Source organism: Cryptomeria japonica, chromosome 10 (assembly GCF_030272615.1).
Source record: "Cryptomeria japonica chromosome 10, Sugi_1.0, whole genome shotgun sequence".
NCBI classification, from domain to species: domain Eukaryota; kingdom Viridiplantae; phylum Streptophyta; class Pinopsida; order Cupressales; family Cupressaceae; genus Cryptomeria; species Cryptomeria japonica.
In genome coordinates, this window is record NC_081414.1 from 92,341,572 (window position 1) to 92,367,760 (window position 26,189).

Sequence of the window (26,189 nt, forward strand, 5' to 3'; positions counted from 1 at the left end):
TTCATCTGTTCCTCCTCTGGTTTTCCAGCCATGCTTCGTTTGACATGAGCCCCTTTGTATTGATATAGAAATGAAAGGAATTCCCTAGAGGAGGCGAATCCATCATCAGCAACGAAGTCCTCATGCTCAGTCATTCTTATGTCAACAACATCCTTGATGTTGATTTCTCCTGTGTCCATGTTTATTTCTGTTTCGAAACCAGGAGGATAATCCTCTCTAGGAGAATCAGGTGGGATACTACTGGCGGTTGATCTCGGTGACATGTGAGCTAGGGGCTGACTGTCCTTCTCAGTATTAATGAAGCGAAGGAATTGTGAAGGAACTCTGTGCATAATTTCAGCTTCATGTTGAAGCAGCCTTTTAGCTACCTCCAGAGGATCTTGGAGATTTCCAATTATGTCTCCATCTATCATTCCCCTTGCCCTTTTCCATTTGTAAGCCTCCCAGACTAACTCACTCTTTCCTTGTAAAGCTTTGGCCTCCTCTCGCTCAAGGTTCTTAATTAGGTCGTCTGGCATTTTGGCCATATGTATCCCAGCTTTGAGTTTCTGTGAGGCTCTGGCAGCTCTTATATATCCTTCGGGATCAAAATTCTCCCTAGGCTCACCCAGAGTCATGCCATAGTAATTTAATTTATTCTGTAATAAATGATAACTCTTTGAACTTTTGACAATGAAATCAGAGAAAACTAATAAACCTGGAACAATAGATTGTTTACCAAAATCAGTTAAATGTTTAGCACTGGCAATAGACAATTGCCTTATAATCTCCAAGCTAGCCACTCTGTCTGGCACCGTAATTGGAAGCATGTGCGGTTGCCCTTCATATCCAAATACCCTTATCTCTGTGTGATTATCATGGCAATACCAATCACCCCAATTATGTTCAATCTGTGACTCTGGAGAGAAATCCTTTGGCCTGAGGAACCTCTTAATTTCAGGGGACAAAGTATAATCCCTGTGTTGTCCAAAAGCTGCACTGAGAGGTTTCACAAAGTATTCTTGAAAATGCCAATATTGGTTGTTCATAAACCTCTGGTCCCATGCTGATACCCACAACTGAACCGGCTTCTTCAGGCCATTCTTATCATAAGACCTGATGCTGAACTCATCTGGCCAGAAGTTAATTTCTTGTCCACAATAAAGAAGAATATGCATTAGCATGGAGTATAATGAAAAGTGAACATTCACAAGGTCTCCTTTCAATTTTTCCAGCCCATGATTCAAGGCATCCGCAACATAAGTAGCAAAATCAAATGACCTAGGGTCTTTTGATTGAATATCAGCACACAGAACCATAATCCCAATATCCATGAGTGGATGAGCCTCTAGGCCTAGTACTTGGGCTGCAGTATAATACGTATATTTGAAATATGGATGGAAGTGGTTGACATCAAATGGCACCTTGTCATTTTTGCCAAACTGAACAAATGACCCACCCACTTTTGGCCTGTGAACAGGTAGCCTCCAAGTCCTGTAGATATTTTCCAAACTAAAGAATTCCTGTGTAAGTTTCTTCATATCGATGCTCTCCTCGACTTCCCAATCTAGATCAAAAACCATATCAATAGTCTGCTTGTTGATTACTACTAATGTATTCCCTCTGTAATCACATATGGTTTTAGTTCTCGGGTTGTAGCAATTTACCAGAGCTTTCATTAATTCTACGTCTACAAACACATTTGGAACTACTAATTTGCCTAAGTTCCTCTTCCATAGATTACTAATGGGTTCGGGTGCATCCCTTCTTTTGTATCCAAACAAAAATAACTCATGCCCTCTTATCTCAGTCCAAATGTCTCCTAGATTTTCAAATTTGTCCTCTAATCCTTCCTCTTCACTTTTAATCTTTTTGGACCTTACACTAGACGATGGACACTGGTCTAATAAGTCCTGAGTCAAAGCTCTCCCTTCTTTCTTCTGTCTCTTGGGCTTCTCTTTAGGGTTTAACTCTTTTCCTTTCCTACTTTTTTTAGAAGAAGAAGACGAAGGTTCCATAGTTACAGTAAATAAGAGAGACAACACTTACTTGGTAGAATGCTCAACTCTTCTGGTTATCGTTTGCAAATCTCTGCAAGTTCTTCACAGCTTCCAATCTCTTAGCATCGATCTGATTCTTACGAAAATTCACTCAGTTCAACTGCAATTGAATGGGCAACTTGTGTACAGTTAATGTTTCTGCATCTGTAACGGCTACTCAAGTGTTTTAAACTTAATTGCAGATGTGACACTTTTCAACTGGGCCTTTAACTCCTTCGCGGGAAGTACAGTCCGCTCAAAGTGCACGCGTTTCAAGTTATCGATGAAACCCTTGTCTTCGGCCGAGTGTTTGAATCTTCCATCGAAAGCTTATTCTCTTCGATATAACTGTTTCGGTGAAAAGCTTACGTCGAGAAGCCGCTTTTAAGACTCATCGAAATCACTTTTTCATCGATAGTCCCCTTTTTCGACAAGTTGCTCGTGAGTTTCATCGATGCCATACTTTCGATGAGTTTCTTTCTTCGGTGAAGGCTTATGAGTGTTCATCGATATCCCCTTTTCATCGATATCCTTTTTTATCGATGAAAAAGCTTTTCTTTTGTTCGACATTACGTTCATCGATGAAACTTGCATTTCGATGAATGTATCTTAAGTTTCTTCGGTAACAACATTCCTTCGAAATCACCTTTTGCCTTTTCGCTTTTTGCTTTTACCTTTTCGATGAAACCTGGAGTATCGATGAGCGGTTTCTTGCGTTCATCGAAGGTAACTTTTTGCCGAAATACCTTTGCTTAATGCTTTATATGCCCTGTGTCGATGAAAACGCTCTTTCGATGAAACTTCTCCTGCAGTGCTCAATACAGTTTACTGGCCGAAATATCCATTAGTCTTCATGCTTATGGAAACATATATTATTATTTTTTTGTTTTTATTTTCTTAAAAATAGTGCTCAACACTTCTCAAACTCCATCATCACCTTTTAAAAGGGAAATGAGATCATCGACAGTTCAACCACATTTCTGATTAGAGACTTACAATTTCATTAGTGACTAAACAAGTCACTTTATTATTTAATCAATTAATTAATAATTAATGGCTTATAAATAAAATAGAGCCACTTAATTATTTATTAATTAATTATGAGTTTTCTCAAGCTTAATTAGGGGGCATCACAAACAAGGTAGCAAAAATGGAGTCATCCAACCAAAAGAATCCTGCCAGTCTCACCACTCATGATCACCTGCAGCTATATCTAGTTCCCAAATAGTTCTTTGGCCATTAGCACATTGTTCTTCATTCTATCTAGGGTGTCTTATGCTCTTTTTGGATTTCTATTGACCTAAACACCACCGTTGTGAATGTTATCAGTGGCTGACTATCAGTTTTTGTTATTTAGATTTACTTTATCTTGTGTTCCATTACCGTTACTCAACTTTGGTTTAAACAAAGCTTATTATGCAAGATTTGTATTTGATAGCACGGTGTTTGACTTAATAGTCTTATGTCTCAAAGCTTTCATACAGCTCGGTTACTGCTCGTGGTCATCTTTTGTGATATTTTTTTGTATATCAATACAATTCATATCTTTGGTTTGTATAAAAAACACAACGGTATTCAGACTGAAGGAGATAACATGTGCACATTTCTACCATCTTCCAGAATTGAAGATGGCAAGTTCAGAAAATTGATCTCACAATTAACAGTGATATCAACTAAAAGTCTAAATTAATTACTAATTAACAAAAAATACGTTTCAATAAAAGAAGAAAAAGTTACCTGTCCGGCAAATAAATCCATCTCACTTGTAGCACATATATCTAGACCACGGCGCAAGGCATTAATCAAGCTAGACTTACCGACTCCACTAGGCCCAACCACTACAGATGTTCTCTTTTCCAAAACATTAGCAACAGCAGTCAGTCCAAGATTACTATCAGCACTGCAATATAGTGCCTCATAACCCCAACTTTGAAGTCTGTCTTTCCATGCATGCAGAACCTGTGCATTACAAACATCATCAACTACTAATTGCCATTGTAACACATGAGAACAGTTTAATCTATGAGTACAATCGAATTATATGTATATATATACAAACGCACATAGATAATCATATAAGACATCTATGAAAGAACTTGAATGATTGTACATTGAAGAGATCCAAAGTTACAGTTGTATGCAGGAAAATAATATAAATCCCCCACTTTTTTTATTAATTATAGAGAAATAGTCAAGACTCTACACCTGAGATGTTTTGTACATGTGTGATATCATATATACACACACACAGAGATATAACACTTCTACAAAACAACTCAGGTATGCGGTCTCGACTCTTCCTCTATAAGTCATAAAAACAGTGGGAGATTTATATATTTTTACAATTATACAGCTGTAACTTTGGATTTCTTCAATTTACAACCAATAAAGTGCATAGAATAATACAATGTAGCGTGTAAGTCAACTGTAACTGTAACTTTCCATAACCAGATTACAAAGAATATTGAAACTGTCAAGCTGTAAATAAGCCAAGTTACAGAGAGTTTGGTGGAAACACTTCAATTCTTGATGTTGCTGTCACTGTGGTTCTTGGCATGACTTCAAAGTTTATTGGCATAGCTTTTGTAGAAAAGAAGACCAGTGGCATTGTTTTGCAATTTGTTTTGGTGTAGAGTTAGAATTCTTGTGCTCAAGTGCCAATGTTGCTCAATGTTGGAGCAAGATTTATGGTTTCATCTCATTTTAGGGTCTCAAATTAAGAGAGTGACATAGATTTTGGCATAAATCCCAAAAAGAAGAAAATAGAAACACAGAGCCTATTTCACCTTGTCATGATTTGCACCACAAATGTCTTGAGCCATGAGCACAAAATTTGACTGAATTTCATTCCTCTGTTGTAAAAACACCCCCTGTTTTTTTTTGTTTTTTGGTTTCTTGAGCAATACAAATCACAATAGATGCTTACAAACATGTAACTTGCTGATGTTATCAAATCTGATATAGAAAATCATACTTTCATTTAAGTGGAGTCTTACAATATCTTGATAAGCAATCATTCATTACATACTAAATATTATTTCGACCAAACCAGACACTATATAACAATCAGAAACCAAGATGGACAGTATTATTCCTATTCTTCTTTCGGAGATGGAAGACAATGAATGCTGGCTCCCAAGATGCCTTGCATTTTTGAGTAAGGTCCAAGGAGAAAGGGCCTAATAAAGGGTATAAAAAGAAGGATATGTCAAAAGGCATCCTAAGACCCTCAGAAAGAGGAGAGTGAAGTGTAGAAACTATGGTAAGAGACATGTGAAGGAGGGGTGTAGGAACAAGAAAAAGAGCACTGAAACCTCCACAGATAAGTCCTCTAATGTTTCAACTAACTCTCTTAGTAATGATGCTTGGCTTGTTCATTCAAGTGCCTCCTACCATATGACTCCTCACAAGGAATGGTTTGTAATGTCCCCAGTTTGAAATAGGATTTAATAAAAAAATTGTAAAAATAAAATTAAACTACAAAGAATAAAAAATAACATTTAAATTAAAATATAAAATTAAATATAATTAAAATTATACTAAGTTAATGAATGGTCAAAAGGCATGAAATGAAAAGTTGTGTCTCCCTCAAACATGAGATATAAAAGGGAGAAGAGAACCTCATTTGAGAGGAGAGATGGAAGAGGAAAGAAAGAAGGAAGCATGTGAATCAAGGAGGTGTCAACGGAAGAAGGGAGGAATGGGAAGTAAATAAGGAAGGGACTCTTCCAAAGGAGGGCAGAAATTATGAAAGGTTGTGACTCTTTCGAAGGGCAGGCATGTTGAAGGGGTGTGACTTCTCCCTCACAATGGAAGATATAAAGAGAAGAGGGTCTCATTTGAGGAGGGGAGGAAGAGAGAACAATTGGGAAAGAATATATTATTCTAAAAGGTAGCAATGAAGGGTGGTGACCCAATTCTAATGAAGGGTGGTAACCCAAGTCTTATGAAAGGCGGTGACTCTTTTACCAATGAAGTATAAAAGAGATTATTCCAATTATTCAATGATCATTTATCAATCATCATTCCAATCATTTAAATCAAACAACAATCAATCAGCAAATCATTCTATCAAATTAGCATACATTCAATCATCATTCACCAATATATCAAACCAGCCTTCATCACATTATCACTCACCAATACCTCAAATCATGCAATCAAAGGATTTCATTCAATCAATCAATTATTCATCAGTCATTCAAGCATAGAAGGTTTCTGATTTATTACTCATTAAATATTTCTCTCAGCAGTCTGACTTATCACTACAGTTGGTATGAATTCCTGTGCATACAATAAAGTGCTGTATCTATATACATTATTACTGCATACTCATGATTTATGATGCAATGCTTTATGGTTGCTTATTCATATATAAATCGGTATATAGAAATCTGATTAATTATATTCTGCAATTGGTTTATTATATGTCAAATATATTCCTGCATAGGTTCTCAATGTCTACCAGTATATTTGCAGATATTCTGAGTATTTCCAGCCATGATAGAGGGAGAGAGGATTACAAGTAGGGAAACAGTGTTGGGATTATCTTCTAGGTACGCCACCTCATGGTATAAGACCAGGGAGTCCCATGAGGCCAAAGGGGTACAGAGGGTACTGCCTTTGGGCCTATGAAGGATAGACTTTCAGAGCACCCTATTCTGATGGCCCTTATGCTCTCTATCGTGATGAATGGATGCATTTATCATGAGACGTAGAATGGGGGTGATAAGATTAAAGGGAATGGTTATCAGATACTCACTAGGTATTCCACCTCATATGGATGGCATGGACCACATGAGGCCAAGGGGGGATAAGGTCCACCCTTGGGCCTAGGGTAGAGGGTCTCTAGGGCACCCTATCTAGTCACCCTATTCTATGCCCTTCTATGATTGAACTCTCTCAAGCATAATTTAATCTTGTAATCAGGACTATGCTTTATATATGTATGATTGGTGTTTCCTACCTAATAGATCTATTTAATGAATTATGATTATGTGTATTTCCTAACTTACTTGCAGGGTTTCAATCAAAGTGACAGGCATCTCTAATCCCTACCCCACTTCAATTAGGGCAAAATTTGGGTAATTATAATTTGGGGACATAACATGATTTTCTACATACAAAGAATACAATGGAGGAGAAGTTTTCCTTGCTGATAACACCTTAGCAAAATTGTTGGTTAAGGAAAGGTTAAAGTTGTGTTTCAGTGATGGGAGGATTATAACCACTGATAATGTTTTACATACTTCAGATCTTGCAAGTTTACACAAGATGAATGGCAGATTGCCCTTTCAGAACTTTCAAAAGAAGAGTATGCTGATTTTGAGAAAGGTGAAGTTTTCAAGCATGAGATAGATGCTATTCTCAATATCAGCTGTTGTTTTCAACTTGTCAAAGTTTTCGGACCAGCAATTAATAGTGAGCAATTTGATCATCTTTACAATTATAGCTTAATGTATGAAAGTATTGCTCCTAGTGAAGAGACCTCAAGCACCATCAACTGATCTCTAGATGAAACTCACATGAATATTAGAGTAGCTAAGCATGATGGACCTACTTCATTGTTGAGTATGTATGCAAGAGATCATCAGCAAGGATTGTTAGAGATTAATGATAATGGAAAGAATGTACCACAGAGGATTATAGATCAAAATTTCAATCTTAGTGCTAACATAATCATTCCAATTAGCCATCACATGATTTTATTTGCGTACTTAGAGATAGGTTGCCGAGTATTTTTAATTAAGGGATGTAGCATTTGTCAATTGGTAACTACCTTAGAAGGATTTCTAGTCTTAAGTATTTTCGATTACTAGAAGGATTTTTAGTCTTGCAAAGTATTTTTAATTAAGGGTTGTAGCATTTGTCAATTGGTAACTACATAAGAAAGATTTTTAGTCTTTTCAATTATTAGAATGCTCATTTTTCTTCTTAGTGCAAGAAAATTTAACTTTTGCAGTTGTTCACTACAAAGTTGCTAAACTTGATCAAATCCTATTATAAGTTGATAATGTCAGACTTGAGCAGAAGCAAGTTTAATCCCTTGGAGGTCACGGATTCATTGGAGAGTGTTGGGAAATATTTTAAGCTAAAAAGAATGAATATTTCAGCCAACATAGCCTCAATTTGGACGGAAAACCAAGTAATTCATGGTTGTCATAATATACTTCAAGCTAGCACACAAGTTGTTTTGTGTCCTATCTTGGTAGCAATAGCCTACAACATCATTAATAAAGATCATCTTGCAAAGGTATGTGATGTCAATTTTAGTAACTAATGTTTGAGAATAGCATGGGATAGCAGATTTATAAACAATTGTGACTATCACGTAGGACTTCTGATAGTGAAAACAAAAAAAATTGTATTAGCACATATGAGAAATCAATGAGCAACACAACAACAAAAGACAAAGTTTATGTGAAAACCCTTGCAGGAGAAAGCCATGGCAAAAATATTGCTTGTATTAATTTACTTGTTACAAATTTAGTAGGCACCAACCTACTAGAGGCATCAGCTCCTCATTCACTTCATGAGCACCAACTCACTAGAGGCACCAACCCCTCATTCAAATTATCTTCACAAATTTGCCATAACTCTCTTCTTCAATCTGCATAAATTCCCTTCTCAAATCTGCTATAAACTGATCATAAATCTGTTAAGAATATGATCACAATTTCCTCATGTAAATCTGCTATAAACTCCTTATAATGTTCTCATTAAATATGTAATTTATCTTCTCATTAATGGCTCTTCACAAATCTAGTGTATATGCTTGATTGTCTTTTCATTAACAACACACACTCTTCTCCTTCAAAATCAATCTATATATATATCTTCATATTTATCTGAAAAAGTGTCTCTTTCTAAGAGGGGTGTTATTTCATTTTAGACATACCCTTTGATATATCCTTTGATTTATTTATTTTTCTTTTAAAAACAAATTACATCTCATAATAGATTGCACCTCTTGACATACATCTTCTTGCAAACTAATAAAACTTGAATCGAACCTTGATATAAGTCGCACCACTCTATAACTAAGACAAATTTATTTTATATGCAGCATATTTGTCTTATATGTAGCTGTCATATTTGTCTTACATTTGGGAACCTTTGACTTCTGAAAATCTTATATTAATATTAACATTACCTTTATAAAAATTGTTGCTTTAGACTTTTTCTGATTTTGTCTTTTTCCTGTTTTGTCCTTATTCTGATTTGTCTTTTTCTATTTCGTCTTGCTCTGCTTTGATAAGTGTAATGTTCCCTTCCACTTAGACCCAAATTCAGTATAAGGTTAGTCTATTATTATGTCCTCATAGACTAACAGGTTAGATAGAGGATTCAATCAAGTTGGTCAACACGAGAACTTATCAGGAAGCTTTATTTTGGATTCGGTGGGGCATTAAGCATAATCACCTAAGCCAAGTAGGCATTAGACTTCATAATTTTCTCCTTGGGTCACCTAAAATACACTTATAATATTAAGTTATATTAAGTTCTTACTCTTCCTTACTATCCATTCTAGTAAGAGAGTGAAAGGGGAAGTGAGAGATAAAAGACTTGGACATAAAAGCAAAAGCATATAATATAGGGTTGTGCATCCTAAGTGAAAGAGATGTTAAGTGGGAAGTAAACATAAAGTAATCCACCTTATTAAATTCCATTGAGGTGTTAGGGTTACAACCCTAATTAGGGAATCCAAATTAGAGATGAGAATATAATGCCTTGAGGAGTTCATTTGCGGGTTATGCTTGAAGAAAATTTTATGTTTTACAGTGGGTTTTATTGATGTGTTTTTAGGCACAATCAAACACAGAATAAAATACAAAAGTATCTTATCCTCTCTTGATCAAAATCTTCTCAAATGCTAAACTATGTGATCAATCGGAAGACTCCAAGGTTTCTATTGTTGGGTCTTGACTTGTGGATAAGCTCAATTGATCGTTGTGATTGTTGTTAATCCAAGGGACCTTACATACTTCTTAAGGGATGGATATCTAGACTTCAAGGAATACTTTTTCGAATGATATGCAATTTAGCTCTCTTACTTCCTACTACTACTAGATGTCTGATAAAGAAAATGCAAAAGTTGAAGGTTGAGAGATACTAAGCTACATCTAAGAATGCAAGGGTGAAGGATGACGTATGATGAAACTCTACTAATGCAATCTTCTAAGGAAACTAGATAATTTTCAAATTATTACCAAGCATAGACACCATTAATTGAATGCATATCAATGATTGAATAACAATTAAACTTGAGCTCATTTAAGAATTCCAGTTGACCACACAAGGCGAATTTGCAATCAACAAATAGCTAGTGGTATGGATTAGGAGTTTCACCATGAATCATACAAAACATTCTATCATTCAACTTAGATACTTAAACAAATTTAAAGCTTGAATTGAGAAGATGAATAACCATGCAAATGCTTCAAAGATTGAATAGAAACACCACTTCTCAATGTCTTTATTAATCCAGCAGCAAAATAGCAACAATTCTTCAAGTCTCTCTTCTTGATTACAAATGAAAAATGGCAGCTTATATAGAGCTCCAAAAAAATGAAGGACCAAGATTATTCTAAAATCAAAGGCCAAGATTAAACCACTTAAGCCCAAATTAGGGTTTCCAACAAATTTTACTAAATACTAAGCAACAAAAGTGGAGCATTATCTTCATCACAAACAATGAAGAGCAAGAACCAATGAGAAGTATGGATGACAACTAATTATCCAGCAATGTTGTCCTCATTTTTGTTTTCAAAAATGAAGGACCATTACATGAAAATTTTGTCAAAAAATGAAAATTTTACTCTATGGCACGCTTCCTGAGGCAAAATTTCACCTAATCCTTGGACTGGCTTAATCCTCAGTCCATCCTCGAACCACGTTTCAAATTTCATCGCATTCTGGGTTCGTTTGCTATGTCTTTCCTTCAATTTCGGGTTTTTTCTCCTTGACTGCAGGTGGGAAATTTTCCTTGAATTGCAAGTTTTAATGATTTCCTTTGTTTTGGTCTTTGTAGGGAAATTTTTGGCTAATCACAAGTGAACTTTATTGAAAAAAGAACTTGTAACTTACTTTTTATTTCCCCCTTGATGCTTTTTGGCTTTTTAAGTCATAATAGGGATTTTTTGGATAAGTTACAAGTTAATTTTAAATTGCATATTTAAAAGTCACTTGTAATTCTTTTGAAAAACCCCTATTTTAATGTCTTTTGCTTGTAATGGGGATTTTATTCTCTACATGTGTTGAGTTATTAAAACTTGTTGTAGGGATTTTATTTTCCCTTTACAAGTTATTTATAACTTGCATATCTCTCTCCAAAACCCGATTTTGCTTAGAAATGGAATAAAGTGACAATTTTAAACTTGCTATTGTGCCCAAAAAACCCGATTTTCTCCATAAAGTGTAAATTGAGGAATTTTAAACTTGCAATTGGATTTCTAAAACCCGATTTTGCCTTGTTGAGAGAAAAGTAACATTTTAAACTTGTAATATGGGAATTAAAACCCGATTTTCACTATTACATGTAAAATGAAACTTGTTCTTTCCCAAAAACCCGACCAGCAATATTGGAGGATTTTGTTGACAATTTCCACCGATTTTTGTGGAGAAATCTTAGAAGGAAGGCATTTTGGATTCCTTGCTATTTTCATGCATTTTCCAACTCTCTTCATGCCATTTGGAAGACATTATCGCTGGTTTTATGGTGTTTTAACATCAAAAACGTTTTTGAAAAATGCCATGATTTGCCTCATTCAAGTGCCACGAATCTTGTCTTTCCTAAATCATTTTGGTTTGTCTTGCCTAGGCATGGAAGTTGGGTGCTTTACTTGACCGATTCTTCATGCTTTTAATGGGCATTTTGATACATATGGCGTTTTTTTCAAAAACGTGGCTAGGGTTTGAATCTTCTTCTTTTGTCTATAAGAGATTCTTTCTCTTCATGATAGTTATAGGTTTTGTTTTGTTCTTGCCTAAAATCGGTTTTGTGAGAGATTTTTCCCTTTGTTCCGAGTTTGCAAAGCAATTTGCAAATTGCATTGTCTTTCCCCATTTTCCCTCTTTACTTGCATTCGGGATTTAAAAACCCGATTGCATGTAAGATGAAAATAGTTGATCTACCCCTTTGGTTGAAAAATCTTAATCTTTTGGTGAAATTCCAAGTTTCAAAGTTGGAAAAAGCTTGTCTTTCCAAAATCGGGTTTTTAAAACTTGATTACAAGTAAAAGTTCTTCCCATTTTTCATGTGATCAACATGGAAAAGTTCTTCAAAAATCCATTCATAACCATCGGCACTTGTTGTTTTTGGTCATAAGCTTCATTTCCCTTATATCAAGATCCCTATTCCCACCATTTCATCCACTCATTTCACACCTTCATTCATTTTCCCCATTTAAAGTCTACCTGTGGTCCCGAAATTGGTCCAAAATGCACTCAAAAAACACTTGAAAATGAGTTTAAAAGGTCCAATTACAAGTGCAAACTTGTAGTTACCCATTACAAATATGAAGTTGCATGTTTGTTCTCCACAATTGCAAGTTAATGCTCTTGTTTTCCCCACACATGTAATGCAGCTTCCAAAACCCAAAATTCACTTGTGAGCCCATTTTTGTATCAATTTATCCCTTCCCTTGTCAGTCCGGTTTGCACACACGATCTACCAAAACAATGGATTAAGGCATGAGCCTTATTTTGCAAGCGGATTTCAAGATTGGAGGATGATACAAAGAAGAAATACAACAACAATTCATGGTTGAGAGCATAAAATGCTTTCAAGACAAAGATGGTCATGACATGAAAAGAGGAAGGCAACCCTTTCCCTCCTGAAAAGATAGTACTACCCCAAGCAAGAAGACAAGGATGCAAGTTCCCGTTCCGGTTCAAGATGTCTTTACCAATCCAGAATACTTCAAGTTCTAGCATCCTGAAGCGACATGAAAATCATCACATACAAAGGATGATGCAGTTATAGTCACGTCTTTAGACACATGGAATAGTTTTAGTTATGCATTTGTAATTTTGTTTTGACAAGTTACATGTAAAAAAATAACTTTGTAATTGCAAGTTAACTCATTACTTGCACTTTTGTAATTACATGTAAAGCAACTACAAGTTGTGTTCAATTAGGACTGTAGTTGGAATAAGTCATAGTTAGTTATTGAATAAGTCTTGGTGGTTGAGAGAATTTCTCAAGTTAGTTGGGATCCTCCCACCTTTTTCTCATGACTCCTCTCCTATAAATACTTGAGGGGGTCTATTGTAATTTTTATCTTTTGGGAAAGCAAGCAAAAACTCTACCAAATTTACAGCAAAGAAGTCTTTGAGCTTTCATGTGTGAATTCAAGAATTGAAAGGAATAGAAGGAAATTGCTCAAGCTTTGAGTCTTTGTGCTACATTCTTGAGTTTGTGTTCTATATTATCTTTCTTGCAAGTGTTTCTTAAAGATCTTAATCGCGTTTGATTTGCAGTCTTTGTGCTGCAAGTATTTGAGGTTAATATAAATTAGAATAAATACTCTTTTGAGAGGAGTTGTAAGTCTTTGTGCTTGCACTTATTCTTAAGAGAGTTTAGAAGCAGATTTTGTGAGAAATAGCTGTGAGTCTTTGAGCTTATACTACTTCCCATTGTTTTAAGTAGAAAAGAATAAGATATTCCAGTCTTTGAGCTGTTATAATTTGTTCTTGATAGCGTTAGTATAGAAAAGGGTAGATAGGACTTCATATAATCAAGACTTTGAGCTTGATATTGTTGTCTCGTCCCGAAGGAAGTGACGGAAGTCTTTGAGCTTTCAGGAAACTTCATTTCCTTTTCTCTCATTTCATTTCAAAAGTTGTTACTGCTGTTTTATATCAAATCGCTATCACTTTTTTGTGAAGAGAAAAGGATATTGCCTTTCTTGAAAGAAGAAGAAAGACTGCTGCCCCATCCCATTTTATTTTTAAGCTTTAGATAGATAGGGGGAGCCTTTCCTTATTAGGAGAGTTTTACTCACACACTGTGGTTGAAACATTTATGTATATTTCCCCAAGTGTACAAAATTTTCAACCATACTAAGCAACAAAAGTGGAGCATTATCTTCATCGCTAACAATGAAGAGCAAGAACCAATGAGAAATTTGGATGACAACTAATTATCCAACAGATTAACTCAAGTTCTTCTGTGACGAAACTTGGCAAAGCATCTAGCTGCAGATCTACCACGTCCAACTGATCAAAACAGTCCTCAAGAGTTTTCTCCCATTTTGTTTGTCTTATTTGGAGGTGACTTATGAAGATCGTGAATGAAAGAATGTCATTCAACTGGCCTTCTTGAACTGATTCCAACCCCTGGAAGTAGACACTCTTTACCTCCTATAACTCTTCAAAATCTAAACCATATTCTTCATTCATTTCTTGTCCTAACAAATCCTCCAATGATACAGGGATCTTTGATTGAATGCCTTTAAGTGATTCTTCCATCTTTTCGCACTCTCCTTTCACCCTATCAAGTGGTGTCTTTATCATCATCAAAGAGCTATGCCAACGATGGAAGTCATAAATGTTACCTTCTTCAATTAGACCCTCTTGTATCAATACTTGAGTAGGAGTATAACGTAGCACTTTAAGACAGGAAATCATCTTATCTTGTGCCATTGGGAAATCCTCCGATTGATTTTCGATGCTTTGAAGTCTTCCCCTGAACATCACCGCCTCATTGTATATTCTTACCACCTCTTGTAGAAATCCCTCCGCTTGCTTTGAGATGTTCTCTATCCATTTCTTTAATCCTAGGTTCGAGTTTCTCATGGCTTCAAGGCTCTCAAATGACTCTTGGGAGATAGGAGGTGGAACAAATGTTTCATCTTCCTATCTAATTGGCTTCACTAGCCTTTGTATGTATTCCTTAAGTTTTGCATTCTCTACTTTCAGCTTATCCTTTTTTTCCTTTTCTCTGTGAAGCCTTTGTCGAATTGATGTGAAAGTATCACCTAATTCTTGAAATTCTTGATCTTCAGTTGTGTGCCCAAGGTCAATTGTTTTTACCTCATATTCCATGGCGGTGATTTCATCTCTTCGCTTGTTAATAGTAGGGACTGCTACTTGTAATATTCGTGACCCTGAATCATCTCTGGAGATGTGGGAGAACTTCTTTACCTTCTTTTGTTCTTTAGCTTTATTGATTTCTCCAATAGGTTGAACTTCTACAACTGCTTTCTTTTTCATCCTCTCTTTTATCCAATCAAGAATTGTAGACAACTCCATCCCTTCTTCGAATCTGCTATCTCCACTAATTCCCTTCAAGGCTGAAATGACTGCTTCATCTTGATCCTCACTTGTTTTTTGGTTATGACCTTCTAGATCTTCATCATGATTACAGATTATCCTTTCTTCTTCCATACAATTCTGAATTGGTAATGTTTTATCTTGAACACAAGCAGGTTGCTCTATTCTTTGCTCATTTCCCAAATTGCCCTATACAACTGAAGTTCGATTCATTTCTAACTCTCCTACTGAGGAAGTACTTGTGATCGAAGAGGTTGTGTTTGTCTTTGACTTCTTCCGTTGGGATTCAGCACTGGCAACTTCCTTTATGATACTTGTGTTCTTCCTTTTCTTGGAGACTGGAACTTCTCCTTCACTATTTACTTATTCATTGCTCTTCATTGCTTCATCTTCTTCGAAAGAAGAACCTTCATCCATCTTGCCATATGTGAGTGATATCCCTTGGCTTCTCAAGTTATTGATTTGTTAATCAACCCACCATCTTAAATTGTCTAGCACGTCCTTCATTAATGTGTTGATATCAGTAAGTGAAGGTTGCAACCCACTAGGTGTTAAGATAGGTTTATCCTTCTCTTGTTCATATTGTGGTAAGACCTGTTCTCCTTCATCTTCAACTTGATCTGGAACTGGAAAGATTTTACACTTCTTGATGAAATCGACTAACATCCTAGACCACATCTTTTTTCTAACCTCAAACTCATCTGCAAGATTTGCCCAATAGTCTTCTGTATCAACTCTATGTTTAAACCTTTTCCCTCCAATGGTGGGTATTCTATTGCAAGGATCAAAGTGTGATCTTTGTTTGTATACACCAAGTTGATAGAATTCTAACTCTATGTTCGTTGTCTCCACAGCTTGAGATGAATAACATGTCTCCATTAGTTTACCAATTGAGATAGGGTATGAAATTCTTTGCCTTTCTTCTTCCTTTTGAATAAAGTCAAACTCTGTTAGCTGCCTTACTACTTCAAGTAGTACCATCCTATCAGTAGGGTATCGTGGAAGACGATATGGATGATATGAACACCCTTGAATCCTGATGTATGAGAAAGTGGGGAATTGGATAAACCATGAACCAAAGTTTTCTACCAACACCATAGCTCCTTTTGATAGTCTTGTATGGAGTCCTCCTTGCAACAATCGAATAAGATACATTGTGAATACATCATTGACTCTCCTGAAGTGTTGCTTCTCATATAGCCGTAACTGAGGATAGCAGTCGTAAGCCTTGGGTTGTCTCTTCTTGATGCCTACCTCTCCCTTGCATGTCAATCCTTTATACCTTATATGTCTAGCCAATGCATACACCACATAAGAGATCATGTAAAATATTCTTGTTCTTTCCAACTTGTTAGGGGTCTACAAAGAACGAAACAAACCTGTGATCGGGATCAACATGCTGGGATACGCTACAAAAGGGAACTGGACCATTGGCCAGAGCAGGGAAGCCGACGAAGACCCGGTGGTGAAAGCAGAACCCTACCGGAGAGATGAAGATTGGGCAAAGCCTCTTGCAGCCATGGAAGAAAGGCTTGTGGCGAAGCGGATGGAAGGTGTTGCAGTTCCCAGAACCCACAAGCACCTGACAAACGCGTATTTTGGGGATCCAACTGTATGGGTACAGATTTCAGGACACTGGAAGAAGCGGGCCCCATATAAGGGTGTTCGAGAAGGGTACATAGCATACAATATTGATGAAGAGGCCGAAGCCAAAAGGAAAGCTGAGAATGCAAATAAAGAGGAGGAACCTATAGACCTAGAGGAAGAACTTGACTTAGAGAAGTACGGGGCAACTCTAGGTCCCTGCTTAAAGATGGTGCTAAAAACGGAAGACCTATTCATCATCGCCTCCCAGCCAGACGAATTGGAAGACGGACCAAATTCGTTATATCGGGTGATCCCTAACCCTGTAGGACCTCCAGAGGTTGACGGAGAAAAAGTAAAATGGTATCAACAGTATGGAGGCCGCTACATTGACGGGCGGTATAAGGGGGTGGGGCTAGCTCCGTTGGTTGACAAAATATGGGACCTGGAGTATGTGGGGACGTGTTGTGCTCAAGAACGCTACAGGAGGATGCCCGCACGTATGTATGTGGTTGCACGATTCGGAGATAAGAGTAAGGTCCCAGGGAGATTCCTTAGGTGTGAAGAGGAACATAGGAAGCGAGAACGCTGACAAAGGGCCAAATAAAAGGTGGAAGGAAATCAGAACGCATGGCAAGGGAACAGCAAAGAAAAAATCAGGTATCCGTACAGCAAAGAGGAAACTGAGGGGGCGGAAAAATTTAGATGCATCTGAAAAGGCAACAAGCTATCCTAAAGATCAGAAAGGGCCAAATGCACGGCGGAAACAGACCCCGAGATACCTTAGTATATTGAAGGTACGAAAGGTTATATTTAAAAAATATTATTGCTTGAAGACTTTAAAACAATTGTTTAAGAAAGAGGTACTGAAAGTCAGAAATGAAAAGTACATGGCAGAAATAAAAAGGCCAGGGTTGATAAGCATAAAAAAATTAAAGTGTAAGGCAAAGGTGATGGAAATAAGTAGGGGAAAAATACAATTAATAAGGAGGCAATTATTTTATAAAAAGTTAATAAAATATTTAAGCCTAACCCTAACCCTGAAAAGGTCAAATGATTATATAAAGCCCTACAGAGCCCATTTGTACACAGCACACAGGCAAAATCAAGACAGTGGGAGCAAAACCAGCAAAGGAGAGAAGGCAAGAGCAGGAAGAGACATACAGCCAGCACGCACAGCCAAGGAGCGGAGCCCGTACGGTGTACGGATTGTACGTACGAACGGGGAAGAGACACAACCCAGCACAACCAAGGAATTGAGTCTAAATGGCAGAGCATACCAAAGCAACCCGTACAGCATAGCACATCAACCCGTACAGCAGAGCACATCATTATGTACGACACAGAACAACAAAGCACCCCGTACGGCGTACGGCGAATATTGCACGAGGAACATTGTACGGCATACGGTAAAGTCGTACGATGCACAGGGGAAGCAAATCGGGAGAGGCCGTACGGCCACAATACATGTATGGCAACCCAAAACCGAGGGCGTACAGCAATCAAGAAGGAACTGTACGGATGACAGGGCGAAGACAGTATGGTGTCGTACAGGGATAGACGGAGAGAAGTCCATACGGGCAGGGAAGCGGTTCATACAAAACTCGAAGGCATTAGTGTGGAAATCTGTGCCATCCATATGGTGTTATGTGCAGAGTTCACAAAAATTGAAGAGGTCGTACGGTCAGAGGAGGGAGGTGTACGGACCTATACGTACATCGTACAAGCAACAGCAGGCACAATGATTCGTACAAATTGGCATGTCACATTTGCAGACCGTTATAATAACGGTCAAGGACTGGACAAAAATAGCTACAGACCCAGCCAGCAACAGCAAGAAGGCCAAAATCAGGCCAAAAGTGCAAAAGGATCCAGAGGGAATCACTGCCGAGAATGTAGCCTTTGAGAGCATGACTGGCAGCAAATGTCGTACTTGGTGGGAGGAAACCCCTCCCGACCATGTGATAAAGGACTCCCTCAGGAAAGCACAGGTAGACCATGCCATTCAAATGCCGACATTCAACATCAAGGATTTTGAGCCGGTGTTGCCGACCATGGTGTCTGGATACAACCGCCAGGAAAGGGCTTCCATCATCCAGTTCGAGGGTTGTATGGTACGGGTTTCCTTCAAGGTGGAAGACTTCAGGAGGGTATTTGGTATACCCGAGAAGGGAGCATCTACAGCGAAACCGGCCAAGAAGCTCACCAAGGAGAAAAAGAAGTGGTTGTTGGACTTGGTATGCAGAGATGACCTGACAGAAGAACAATGGAAGAGCGCCTGGTCTGACAGTAGGGGATTGAAGCGTGCTTTTATCACACCAGGAGAATGGAGAATGTTGATGGACTTGGTAAAAAGTCGGCTCACGGGGGCCAGTAGTGCATCCGATGTAGCCATCTGGATGATAGGGTTGATGAATGGCATTAAGTGTGCAAAGTTTACAACTGGGGGCAGCTTTTAGCTGAGAGGATTCATGATTTCCTCAAGCTGGAACACAAGACATTTTACATGTGCCACCACGCCATCAGTCTATTCCTGGATGTCATACGCCTGCAAGTACCGCCAGAAATGTGGGGAACTTTTGAACCGCACGGAAGGGTGGAACCTAATAAGTCGTCCATGTACTATTATGCCCATCTGGACACTTTTGGTGACACCACGCAGCCGGCAAAGAGGAGGAAGTTGGACATGTCCGTTGAAGTTGAAGATGACAACGGTACCGAGGATTCCGAGGAGGCCGAAGAAACTGAGCAGCAGGAGAGTGGAGATGAAGGATTTCGTATGGCACCACACACGACAGGAGAAGATGAAGGGGAAGCGGAATCACAGTATGGAGGGCTACGAGCACAGTGGAAAAGCACACGGGTGAAATTTACACCCCCCAGATTGTCCTCTTTAGCACACTTGGTACCACAGGAAGCACTTACAATGGCCAACCTCGTAGGGGACGTAAGACCAATAGGGGTGTTGTTCAGGAGAATTGATGAAGAAGAACCACCGACACAACGACGGGTGTCACTGCCACAGATCAGTCTGGCTGTACTTGAGTCACAAGTTGTACCAGTCGCAAAGCATACCAATAGGCCTGACCGTACGGGTAGTGACCTAGGTGGTGGGAGAATGGCAAACCGTACGGTGGCAGGGGAGGTCGTACAACATAGTCCGAATGGAATGGTTCAGGAGACGGTCGTACCAAAGGAAGAAGAAGCAGTCGTACAGGAGATCGGTACTGGTACGGCGGGTACTGGTACTGGCACGATAGATACTGGTACGACATGTACTAGTACGGTACCATAAGGGAGAGATGAGTCGGGTGATGTACCGATGACAAGAGATGGTCTAGAGGAGTTGGCGGTACTAGACACACTGGCAGACGAGGATCCTTTGCACTCACACCTCACCTTCCCACCTCGCCTTCACCACACACCATGGCAGTTGGACAGAGTCAGACACAGCATAGGACCACCCCTATCACAGATCAGGATGAGAGGATGTCTGCTAAGGAGCAGAATAGAGCAACAAGAAGTGGTGGACATGGCCCGAAGATCATCGATGTTGAGGAGAGCGGATCCGGAGGACTACTAACAGGTCTCCACCTCACTCCACCAAACCCTAGCGATCCAGCAGGCTTGCTCCAGCGGTTCTTTGGGGAGCTACAGGGGATCTCAGATATCGCATGCGGAATGGACAGTTGACTGAACAGATGGATGTCGGCAACTTAGTTGTCACTGAGAAGTTGTGCCACTTCATGACTTTCGGATGTGCCGACGAGTTTGCACGCCACTTTGAGCAGCAGGGGTGGCCAGACAGTAGTACGCCAGAGATGGTACAAGAGTGGACGCACATGCAACTGGAGGAAGGAGTGGGCACCTTGGGCGCCACCTTGAGCAATATGGAAAGAACTTTCTGGGATGTCTACCTGTAGATACGACAGAGTCAAATAGAGCAGCAGACCCAGAGACTGTATGCAGCAAAACTGGAGAAGGAAGGGGAGAAGCGTGCGAAGTTAGCCACAGTGGAGAAGAACCTGAGGATTGAGATAGAAACGAAGGAAACTACTTATGAGGCCCATTGAAGCATGCAGAAGGAGGTACGAGTACTGGCAGCGCAGGTGACTGAGCTTACTCTACAGATGGAGCATAAGGACAAAAAACTATTGGAGGTCGCACACATGATCAAGAAAGCACGGGAGCGACAGCTGATAGCAGAGAAGAACTTCAGACTCCACACAAGGCAACAACCTTCTTCTTCGACCACCACAGGGACACCTCCTCCCCCTTCTCAGTCTTAGTCTTTTGTTTATTATTCCAGCTCCTGTTGTCTTGGTCGTCTGGAAGACGACTACTTTTTGGGGGGGGCTGATGTTAAGGGTCAATATCACATGTTAGTTTATAGTGGGGTCGGATGTTTATGTTTGGTTATGTTTGAGTCGCCGAAAAGTTCCCCTGGGGTAGTTGGTAGTTAGTAATGGTTGGCAACTTGGCCAACCGTCAAGTCTATATATGGTATGGATGGAACCTGGGCAAGGATGGTATTGTACTGGCATATTTTGAGAATTCAATAAAGATATCATTATTCTGTCACAGCTGTTATGTTATTGTTATTTATGCTTTGATATCTATTAATGTTTTGTTACATGAACTGTTGGTACGTGTGGGATATCTTTGTTTATCCATGAGTTTACCAACCTCACCATAAGGACTAAACACAACTCTCTCAGCTGAATGTCTAAGTTGTCACTAATTAACTTGGCCGATCATCTTTAGGCCTAGAGAGACCTCTTCCACATAACAAAACATCCATGTTTCAAATGTTGCTCCTTGTGGACGACCAGTGATCCTATTTAGTAAGAACATATCACCATATTCTTCTTTAAAATCAAAGTATACAAACTTCTTTGGTATTTTGGATTGTGGTTTCTTTGATCCATCCATCCAATCTGAAGTAATGAGATTCATACATCTTCTGGATGCTTTCTCCAAAAAGGCTTCTGATTCTTGTTTAATCAATTCTATCATCCCATCATGATGAGGGATACCAAAGGTCTCTCTGATTGCTTCTTTTGTGAGGTGTGCTAGAATCATTCCATTGGGTGCCATTGTCGTCCTTTCTTTGCACTCATAGTGTCTTGTGCATTCCACCATCAATTCATTGCATTGGACTGCGAGTGGGAAGCCAACAGCTTGACAAATTCCATTTTTGATCATGTTTGTTGCTATGGTGGAGGGCATTTGCTCATGTGTGCCAAATGTTTAGTCCTAATAGTATAGTGGTGAATAATCAATAACCCAGTAGTACCTACACGTACCAAGCATTCATAGAACAGAACAATTGTACATCATAACATAAATGACAGATGATAATAATCAGACCAGAAAGTTATATCTTTATTCCAATGTCTCCAATTGTCCATACATGATCCCCCTGCTGAGGTTCCAACCAAACAATATATAGACCCGACGGTTGGCCAAGTTGCCAACCGTCACTAACTCCCAACTACCCGACGGGAACCTCTTGGCAATAGCAAAACATAAACACACATAACACACTTATAATTATTATTCGTACTAACATACGTTTTTACCCCTAACATTAGCCCCCCCAAAAACGTAGTCGTCTTCCAGACGACTCAGACAAGAGAAACTGAAATGAAAAACATAGCTAAGACCAAGAAGAGGGAGGAGGAGTCCCTGTAGTGGTCGCGGTAGTAGGCTGTTGTCCGGCCTGGAGTTTCAGGTTCTTTTCTACCATCAACTATCGTTCCCGAGCTTTCTTTACCATGTGAGCAGCTTCCAGTAGCTTTTTATCTTTTTGTTCCAGCTGTGAAGTGAGCATCACCACCTGGGTTGCTAATGCCTCCAAGTCATCTATACCAGTTTTTGCTGGCACCGTACCAGTTTCTGCCTCCAAGTCACCCGTACCAGTTTTTGCTAGTATTGTACCGATTTTTGCTGGTACCGTACCAGTTTTTGCTGGTACTGTACCAGTTCCTGCTGGCACCATACCAATTCCTGTTGTACCCGTACATGTTGGCAATGTACCAGTTTCTGTCGTACCAGTACATGTTGGCACCATACCAGTTTCTGTCGACACCGTACAAGTTTCTGTTGTCGTCGTACTAGCTTCTGTTGCTGTCGTACCAGTTTCTGCTACTGCCGTACTAGTTTTAGTTTCTGCCGACACCATACCAGTTTCTACTGTCGCCGTACCAGTTTCTATTGCTGCCGTACCAGTTTCTGCTGCCGCCGTACCAGTTCCAGTTTCTGTCGACACCGTACCAATTTCTGTTACCGTCGTACCAGTTTTTGCCGCTGTCGTACTAGTTTTTGTTGCCGTTGTACCAGTTTCTATTCTTGTTGCAAGTATGGCCAAACTGATCTGTGGCAACGATACCCGTCGCTGTGCCGGCGGTTCCCCCTCTCCAATCTTCTGGAACAGCACCCCCACTAGTTGTAAATCTCCCACTGGGCTAGCTATTCGTTCTGCCAGAAGTTGTCCTTCCAACCTGGTACCAGTGATCGTCGTACCAGTACCTGAACCTGTCGTACTAGCACCTGGCGTACCAGTACATGCTAGTACGTACCAATTCTTGTTGGAAACGTACCAGTTCCTACTGGAACTGTACCAATACCTGCTGGTACTGTACTAGTGCTTGTCGTACCAGTACCTGAACATGTCGTACTAGTACCAATTACCTGTACGGCGACCTCGTTTTTCCCTAGTGCGGCCTCCTCTGCCATTGTCTGGTTTGCCATATTGGTACGGACCATTGGACCGATTGTTGCCTCTACACCGTACAGATTAACTCGTGCACTTCTGCTCCTTGGTCGTACGACCTCTTCAACCTGTGCCAACTCTTCACTCAGCTTCACATGGATGGCACAAATCTCTGCACAGATACCCTCAAACTTTTCATACAACCGCTCCTTGCGTGTACAAACACCGCGAAGGAGGGGTTTGTACGGATCCTGCACGTACGGTTTGTCTGTTTTCTGACCGTACGGTCTTTCTCCTTTATCTGTTGCTAGTCGTACAAGATCGTATGACTTAGTTTCCTATGGGTGCAATGTTCCGCCATACGGTATTCCTCCTCTTGCAGGTCGTACACCATACGGGTTATGCCAGTCTCCCTTCTTTGCCGACCGTACGCCGTACAGATACTCAAACACTCCCTCGACTGGTGTACGTCGTACGAGTGATCTAGTACGGGGTTCCAGTCATCCCCTACAAGTATCACCTGCGGGTCCTCGTCCTTGCCTAGATTGATTTTTTTCACATCACTTTCCTCGTACTTGATGGGTTTATCCCGTTCAAACTGGTGGGTTGGCGTGTTGTCCATCCGTGCCATTCCCTCTTAGTATCTACCACACTCCGGGGAAAAGGATTGTTCTTCCATCTCGCCGCTTGATTCTCCTATCTCACATATTTGAAGCATGTGACACTCTGGGTGGAAGACCTCGTAGTCCTCCATTTGCCAATGAAAAAGTCCCGCCAGTGAATTGGTTCCATCCTCGGAACACCCGTCCAACTCCAGCACTCCTCCTTCGTCGGGCTCTTTCCCTCCTCTGCCTCCTTCAGAGCCCCACTCCCATCGATTGGAATCTTCTGAATCGGAGTCTGATGACGCAAGTTCTTCGCTGACGGACTGGTTCCTGAGATCAATTACATACTTATGACCGTCACTCTCGATTGAGAGCGTATTCCTTTTCCAGTTATGATTAGCTTTGGCCATGATCAGCCACCCCCTTCCTAGAAGAGCGTCGTACACTTTCCTTTCCCGCAGGATGACTACAAAATCCAGGAGGAACTGCTGTGTCCCAATTACCACCTTTTGTGCCATGAGGGTGCCGAGGGGTTTGATACTGTGTTGGTCGGCACCGACCAAGTGGAAGGTTGGTGGCCAGAGAGTAGGCTTGCCAAGGCTTCACCAGGTTCCCTCCGGTAGTACGTTGACTCCGGACCCGCCATCAACAATGGTGTTAGTAAGCTTTTGCTCCATTATATCCATCTCTACTACTACTGGTTTTCGTCCAGCGCCCACCGCGAGTAGCATAGGATTCATGGCATCCATACCAAATCCCTTCACTGGGTTCGTACTACATGGGTCCGCCACCGTTTGGTGTTCCTGTTCAGAGGTAGTGTCCATGGTTATATTTGTCAAAGCCATCCTTATCTGTGGCATGGTCTGTAGAAGGTCGTACACCCGCACGGGTATTGTGGTTTGTAACATCTGCTTGATGATAGTTTTTTCTGGTTTCGGTCGGACCGGCGTATCGGCGGCCAGGTGCGAGGCCCTCTGCTCTCCAGCCATCGCCCGCTGGATATCTACCCTTGCCTCCTAAAGTCTTTCTTTTTCTGTGCGAGGGTCCGGGTACATGGCTTTCTTGTTTTGCAACCTTGTGATTGCCAGTACGTCTTCCTTTGATCCCTCTACATCGAGCATGTTCACCCCTTTTTGCTTTGGGCAATCTATGTCCTCGTGATTCCTTGGACCGCACCATCTGCACAACAAACTTCCTACATCACCTCCGTTTTGGCATTCTCGGGCAAAGTGACCCCATTCGTTGCACTTCCTGCACTGAATCATGGGTCGCCCCTTCCCGTCGTATTGAATTCTGCTCCTTGGTGTGCTATTATTGGATCTGTTGTTCCCCTGCCGATTGTTTCTATACCCTCCGGGTGAGGCATCAGGGTTTGTTGTTGGCCTTGGGGGTGTTGCCGGTGGTGTGGTTTGGTCGAGTTGGGTGTAGAGCACTTGTGTGCTCCGTGCCTTCAAGTTGTACGGGCATTCCTTGGTGGAATGTCTCGTTATTTGGCAAATGTCACAGAAGACTTTACGGGGACAACCTCCTTTAGTGTGGCCTTCGGTCTTGCAGTCAGTACACCATAGTTCTTTTCCTTCCCTGCCACTTTCTTTGTCACCTTTTAATTCCTTCATCATCCTCATCATATCTTTGCGGAGTGCTTGCACTATTTTTGATCCTCCGTCGCTGTCGTCGTTCGTACCATCACCATCGCTAGTCCGTCGCTTCCCCCGAGATGTCTTGTTTTCACTCTCAATATCCATGGCGCGATTGTATGCTTCATCGTACGATGGTGGAGGTAGTACTTTCATCGTCCTTCTCAAGGACGGTACCAATCTTCCACGAACCACCACTTCTTGAGGCCATCTGTCGGCTGGTTCTCCATTTTGTTCAGTAGTTCCCTCAGCCGTCTATTATATGCGCATACGCTTTCGTTTTTTCCTTGCTTGGTGTTGTAAATTTCCGCCACAATCTCGTTGTCATCCCGTAGGAGTTTGAATTCTTCCTCGA

At 40.2% G+C, this 26,189-nt stretch overlaps 1 protein-coding gene across 3 annotated transcripts in view; it reads right to left on the reverse strand.

Annotated features, from left to right (window-relative positions):
• LOC131049617 (small ribosomal subunit biogenesis GTPase RsgA 1, mitochondrial) overlaps nt 1-26,189 on the reverse strand; it is a 119,130-nt gene that overhangs the window by 58,343 nt on the left and 34,598 nt on the right. For all 3 annotated transcript variants that reach the window (XM_057983675.2, XM_057983673.2, XM_057983672.2), the window contains exon 2: nt 3,756-3,977. In XM_057983675.2, coding sequence (XP_057839658.2) covers nt 3,756-3,977 — 222 coding nt within the window. The remainder of the gene's footprint in view (nt 1-3,755; nt 3,978-26,189) is intronic.